This window comes from Parus major, chromosome 12 (assembly GCF_001522545.3).
Source record: "Parus major isolate Abel chromosome 12, Parus_major1.1, whole genome shotgun sequence".
NCBI classification, from domain to species: Eukaryota; Metazoa; Chordata; class Aves; order Passeriformes; family Paridae; genus Parus; species Parus major.
Window position 1 is genome coordinate 5,563,514 of NC_031781.1, and position 7,147 is coordinate 5,570,660.

The 7,147-nt window shown below is 46.6% G+C and overlaps 1 protein-coding gene across 1 annotated transcript in view; it reads right to left on the reverse strand.

Annotated features, from left to right (window-relative positions):
• Positions 1 to 4,527: 4,527 nt before the first annotated feature.
• RPL29 (ribosomal protein L29) overlaps positions 4,528 to 7,147 on the reverse strand; it is a 2,901-nt gene continuing 281 nt past the window's right edge. The window contains exons 2-4 of the mRNA XM_015641210.3: positions 6,965 to 7,009; positions 5,695 to 5,759; positions 4,528 to 4,783 (exon numbers count right to left, since the gene is read on the reverse strand). Of these exons, the coding sequence (XP_015496696.1) occupies positions 4,646 to 4,783; positions 5,695 to 5,759; positions 6,965 to 7,001 (240 nt within the window). The 5' untranslated portion in view covers positions 7,002 to 7,009 and the 3' untranslated portion in view covers positions 4,528 to 4,645. The remainder of the gene's footprint in view (positions 4,784 to 5,694; positions 5,760 to 6,964; positions 7,010 to 7,147) is intronic.

The following is a 7,147-nucleotide window of genomic DNA, read 5'->3' on the forward strand; positions in this document are numbered from 1 at the left end:
CCTGAAGTTCAGGGCAAACAGGCCTGAGGTGAAAACAGGGATGAGAGATGTGGTTGATTGTCTGGAAGGACATGGCTGTGTTTTTCCTCTGGACAAGCAGCACTAAATATTTTGCTCAACCAAGGCTTGTAACAACAGAAAAACTAAGAAAATGAACCTGTCAGCTAGAAACCCAGGGTATTTTGGAAACAGCTCGAACACAAACATCTGTTTGACACACTCAAAGGAGTCTCCCCAAGGGTTCTGAGCCCTTGATGCCATAGCTACTGCAGATGCAGCAGGACTACAGGTGCACAGAAGGCAATGGAAATACGGGTCTAAGAACCCAGTGACAGGAAATGCTCCCAGGTGTTAACAGATACTGTTTCCAACTGATCTGTAACCTAGAGATGAAAAAGAAACATTTTCCACCTCCACAGTGTAGCAGCAGCAGTTGTTTCCCACTGAAACCTGTGAGGACACAGCACATCTCCATGTTTTACCCCAGGCCTGGGAACCTCCAGAGCTGCCAGTAGCTGGGTTTCAGCCAGGAGCTGGGGTGATGCCAGCTGTCCCCACACCCACGGCCACCCAGCCCACGGGTAACCCACGCCTGCACTCACATCACATCAGGCATCACTGACAGCCCCCTTATCCTCCTCTGTCCTGGCCAAATCCCAGCATCCAAAAAGGACTTCTCCAAGATATTCTCCACTGCTTACTTATAGGCTTTGGCTTCCTGGAGGGTGAACAAGGAAAAAAAATAAGGTTAACCCCTTCCCTTCAGTCAGCTTGTTGGCTTGGACCATGCTGTGAGCCAGGGAAAAGGATGGTTGGGAAGAGCCACCTGGCCCCTGTACCTTGGCTCTATGGCACTGGCAGCATAAAGCCACTGGCTGCCCACCCTTTTCCAAAAGGAAAGCAGGGAAGGTGGTGGCTGCAGGGAGAAGACAAAGGTAGCAGCCAAAACTTGTCACTAGAAGAGAGCAAATACACTGGGACTATTTAGGCTTTTTCCATCCTTAGGACAGGAGGTTGGGAAGCCAGGAAAACTGCTGCCAGGCTGGACTGCCTTAACATACTGCCTGTCCTCCCAGTCAGACAGCAAAAGCTGCAGGGTGAGGAGCTGTGGGTGGATTTCACTGTTGGCTAAAACAGAGGAACAACTGCACAAGGAATGTAACACGACATGACAGGCCAGCGAGTGGGTGAGCAGGCTGAAAAAACACTCACCCCTGGAGGATCAGCCTGGCTGAGCCCCCACACAGAGGATGTGCTAATAATGAATGAAAACCTCCCTCAGGAATCTACATATCTGGGCAACTCCAAATCAGCTGTTTTCACCACATGTGTAGTGAACCTCTGGTGCCCAAAAGCATTTAAGTAATGTGACACAAGTACATGTTGTCTGAGGGGAAAAAAAAGCAATTAACTTTTTTTTTTTTTTTTTTAATCAGGCAAAAAGTCCTTTACCAGTCTCTAGAACAGTCCCTAGATCTGTGTGCTCTTACCTCCCCAGCAGAGACAGGAGCTGTGCAGGCAGGTGACAGCAGCCCATGCCACTGGATACTGCCACAGTTCTCAGGCCATTTATCTGCTTGCCTTTGCTGTAAACTCCTTCCCTGGTTTGCAGCTTTATCAGTGTATTTGAGGCCTCTCCTCAGCCCTCAATAAAACTTTGCTGTGTGAACCAAGTGACTGCAGGAAGCTCAAATTTTGCACACACTGCCCTAATAAAACCTCTTAATGAATCTGCCAGCAGGGCAGTGTAACATGAGCTAAGGTACATCAGATAAACACTTCACCAAGCCAAAGCCTCTGTGGTGCAGGAACACCTGCAGCAGCCTTGAAACCTGGTCAAAGCAGAACTTGTGTTCTGTTGCTGCTTCTTTTTGACCACACTATTGAAAGGCAGTGAAGGGGGACGGAGGAATGTGTCCAGCCCTACTTTTCATCATAACTGTGGACATCAGTGTCCCCAGTGAATACCTTGCCCCATCAGTGCATTTTGCAGGGCTTTGATTTCCCCACCTCAATTCCGTGCTCTTGGCTTTCAAAGCAACATCCCACCTTTGCCAAACGAGATGATTTGATATTTGGTTACACGCCCTTTGCTCTTTTTCTTTTTTAAATCAGAGAAAGGAGCCAAACTGGAACTTGATACTGAGTCCTCTTAATTGCAAAAGGGAGAAATAATCTGCAGCAAGTATGACGTACAGCAGCAGCAAGCATGAGATATGTAAGCTGATGTACAGCAGTTGTTAAGCACTGAGATGCTTCTGAGCTCTTTGTCTTCCTGCAGGATACCAAACACTTCATCATGAGAGTTCTGAAGTTTTTAAATATCAAAGATGACAGAGCTCTGCGTAATAGGAATAGCTTCAAGTGGGCCACAGCTGTCAGTTCCCCCTCCTGGGCTCTCTATACATAATGCCCCCAAAAAGGATCTCCAACCTCACTTCACCAACAGAACTGAAATGATTACACAAAGCAGGAGGATGGAGACCCACCCACAGGCAGAGTCAGCACAAACTCCCCTGCACAGCTTTCCCTTCTGGGCTGGGACAACTGTACAGAGGAAAGCTGTGAACAGAGGTGTCACAGGCCTAGCAAATGCAGTAGGTGGTCACTGATGTCCAGGCAGCGTCCTGCAGAACCACCACGTGTGCAGGGTGTACACAACAAACCTGACACCAACCTGCTGTGGAAGCTCACAAAATTCCTGTCTCTTGCTACACAATGATGCCTGGATTAAGGTTACGTTCCTCTGTGCTGCATTTTGTCACGCAGCCGCTATTTTGGTCAGAAAGTCAGCAAGCCCTTATTTGGGAAGCTGTCCCACTGAAGGGCAGCATGAAGGGCAGTGAGATGAAGAGGCTGCTTCTGAAGGCAGGCCTGAGGGAGTTCCCTGCAGCCACAGGAAGCCCAAATCTTGCCCTCTGCTTCTCGTCAATGTTCCAACATCCTTTTCTCAGCCTGACCCTTGCCTCTCTCTTCCCTCAGACTGCATCTTGTGGGTGACCTACTCCCACAACACAAGCACTCCAGGGAAAACGTCAAGGGGAAAGATTTCATCAAGATGCAATCTCCCTTCTTATATTGAAAAGTTTTAGTGCCAGAGATTTAAAATGAAGTACTTAAACTGCACAGAAAATTTGCAGACACACAGGTAAGGGGTACAGACTGACAAACAGCAAGTGCTCTTTTCAGAGGCTTTTCTTTCACTCTTGTAACACACATCTACACCAGACTGACCACACTGACCATTGCTGGACCAGCTGTTCCCATCTCCTTCAATACCTGCAAAAACTCCACTCTCTGTGTGCCTTAACCATCCAGCAAACAGCAGAGGGAACCTTGCCAATGAACTTTGTTGTGCTGTCACTTAATATTAAATGTGGTTTTTACTGATACCTTTGCTGGCGATCCTGTAAGTTCCTCAATGTAACAGGCTGACAAACACCAGCCTCCACAAAACCCCAAGAGATGCACACAGCAGGAATGAGACAGCTGAGGGCTACAAACACCCCTGACTTTACAACCTCCTTGTCTTGCAAGTTTCAAATTAGTAAATCTCTTTACATTGCTTAGTTTAGGGCTGGGTGGGTTTTTCTAATCAGTCAAAACCAGTTAAAAAATGGGAACTGGGAAAAGATTTTTGAATTTAAGCCAGAAAGAATTCAAATTAACACACAAAATTTTGGCAATTGGCTTAACTATTCAAAAAATAAACTACATGGACTGGGTGTTTCAGTTAAAGTTATATTTTTCATCCAGCAAGTGTTTTGCTGCTCTACTGCAGTCAGAAGGTGGGTGCAAAACTTCCAGCCCTCGTGTGGCTCCACGGATTTACCCCACCGGGTGGACAAACCCCGGAACTGCAACTGCAGAACAGCTGGGTGCATTCCAACAGGTGCCCCATGCCAGGAGTGGGAAACTCGGCCTGAGTCAGCTTTGAGGCGGCCCTGGAGAGTGAAGCCCTTTCCTGATGTACAAAACAACAGGAGCAAAACCTGGGCTCAGCTCCTCCTGGGATTTTGCATGGTATTCCCCTCATATCCCCAAGCCAGCATGTTTTATCAGACAGTACTTCTGCTACTGAAATGAAAGACATTCTCTAAAATCAGTCACTATTAAAAAATGTGTATTTTGTGTATTTCTAAACCCTTACATGTTCCCACAGATAGCTCCATTAATGCTTCAATACCTACAAGTATTTCAGGATACAATACACACAACTCTAACACAAACTCCTGTGGTCTCCACCACCACAGCCAGCACTCCTTACCCTCGTATTTCCTGGGATTCCCATAGCTATACGAACTACACAGCAAAGCAGCAGACATGTAACAGCCCCTGGAAATCTCACCTTGCTGTAACAATACCAGGAATTACTACTAAAGTCATGGTACCTGAGAAAGAAAATGTCACCCCAATTTTCAAAAGCACAAGGAGGATCTAGGGGACTACAAGACAGTCAGGCTCCCCTGGATCGCTACTCACAGGCTTGATGCACAGCTGGCAGCTAAAATGCAACTCAAACAAGGCTTGTGGAGGGCTCTCCTCACATTCAAGAGGTGAACACTTTGTTACATACAATTTTATTTTAAAAAAATGCTGTAACACACATGCCAGTAAGAAAACTGGGTCTTCTTATTGAAGCACATCAGTCCTTTTTCTGCTGAGCAGTCTGCTGAGCTGCCTGCTGAGCTGCCTGCTTGGCATTGTTGGCCTGCATCTTCTTCAGTCCCTTTTTGTTGTGTTTCTTTGCAAATCTCATGTTCCTCAGAAATTTGGGATCAACCTATAAAGGAAAAATAAGCCATGTTGCAAAAGAAATATATATTAAAAAACATTTATAACTCCATATTGTTCCAATTATTCCCAAATACAGGCTGTGACTAGCTCAGACTTTTTTCTAATTTTTTAACAAAATTATTTTAGCCATCTGCAACCAGGCTTTAACAGCTATTTCCTTATCCACCATAAACAAACAAAAAACCCCAAACCCCAGGAATAAACATAAAGAAAGAAAAGGATGGGCAAAGCTGCAGGAGAGGCAGGACTGAACCCTCAATGAGCTTTGCAGAAGACAAATTTTTACATCACTTCCAAAAACGTTGGTAGATAACGACATCTACAAAGAAAATAAAACACAACCCTCCCCAATACAAAATTTACTGTTTTCACTTTCAAGTGTGGAAAAAGATCCTGTTGTACCATTTGGATAATCTCAGAAAAAGCAATATACTGTCACTGTCATGTGTTTTCCTCAGAAATGCCAATTCCTCTGATTTTGTAAGTGAAATTATCTGGATTAGTATAGGTAGTAAAACAATATTAAAGAAGAGAGAAGAAGGAGAGGAGGAGGAGAGACAGCAGGACTCAAAAGGGAAAGGAACCACTTCACTGGCAAGTGTTTGTTTTACTGGAAACAGCACTCAGTGACAGCCACTGAACAGGACAGGGACAGAACTGGCCACTGACTAAAATGCAGTTTTATAGACAAAAGGGGCAGATTTCATGTGGGTTAGAAACATCCCAGTTGCATGTCAGGTAAGTAAAAGAACTGAACCCCACAGTGCTTCTGATCACCTGGAACACAGGCCTTTGGCTGCAAAAAAAATGTCAGTCAAAATAATACAAATTCTGGATTTTTTTCACAGTTAAGCCCCAGTGACCCAACAGCCTGGGAATATCAGTAGAAATACTCACCCCTTTGAGAGATTCATATCTATGAGTTTTGGGCTTCTTGATGCCATTTCTGTGCCACTTACGGGCTATGTGGAAAACAAGACAATTCCTTTACTTACAGTTTCTGCTGTTATTTACCAGCTGTATTAGTTTCTTTTTAAGTGTACCTGACTACGAAAATGATGTGGAATACACAATTTTCAGACCCTTCCTATCCAAACTACATTTCAATTAAAACCACATCTCTATGCTCATCCCTCTACATTGGTTTCCAATCCAAAGATTTCAGGCACTTCATTAACTAATAACACACAGACAGCACCACCAGCAAGCAGCCTCACTCATTAATAAATCCAAGCACTCATGGCCAGTGTCAGAGGGCACTGTCACCCACTGTGCAGGACCAAGCACAACCTACTCGTGACCTCTACTAAGTCAACAGCACTGATGGGAAGACTTCAGGCATGAACTATTTCATCACTGTGGCCATCTCTGGATTGCACAGGATCCCAGAGATGAAGCTTTTCAGGAACATCAGAGAATGACAGGATGGTTTGGGCTGGAAATAACTTTGAAGACCATCCTGTTCCACCCCCCTACCAAGGGCAAGGACATGTCTCACCAAACCAGATTGCTCCAAGCCCTGTCCAACCTGGTCTTGGACACTTCCAGGGATGGAGCAGCCACAGCTTCCCTGGGCAACTTGTGCCAGGGCCTCCCCACCCTCGAAGGGAAGCACTTTTCCCGAATATCCACCCGAAGCCTAATCTCTGTCAGTGTGAACCCATTCCCCTGTGTCCTGTCACTGCCTGCTCTTGTAAAAGGCCCCTCTGTCTGCTTAGTTGGTGATGATCACCACGGAATCACTCAGGTTGAAAAGACCTCCAGTATTTTCGAGAGTCTAATCTATGACCCAACACCTCTCTGGGCAGCCCATTCCAATGTCTAAGCACCCTTCCTGTGAAAAAATTCTTCCTGATGTCCAACCTAAACCTCCCCTAGCACAGCTTAAGTCTAGGACACATCTGTGTCCTGTCATCTTATTGCTAGTTACCTGGGAGAAGAGACTGACCCCCAGTTTTTTTAACGTAAAAGTTCCTATTCTTCTGTTTACGTAGTAATTCTACATTGAGCCCAAGCAAGTCCCGACTCATCACAGTCCTTTAAACGCCCCCATTCGATCTCTGTGCAGCACCACCTAATCTCGCTGCAACCCCCCGGCCAGACCGTGCTGCCATCACCGCGCCGCTCCCAGCCCGGTTAAACCCTCCTGGATCCCCGCCCCGCTCACACTGGTTGTGCGTGGTGTGGTTCTTGGACTTGGCCATGGTCGCACCTGCGGGAGAAACACACAACGCTCAGCCGGGCCGGGCTGGTGAGGGGCGCCCGGCTTCCGCAGAGCCCGCCCGGCCCCGAGCCCCGGCTATGGCCCCGCTCCGACAGCCCCGAGCCCCGGCTATGGCCCCGCTCCGAC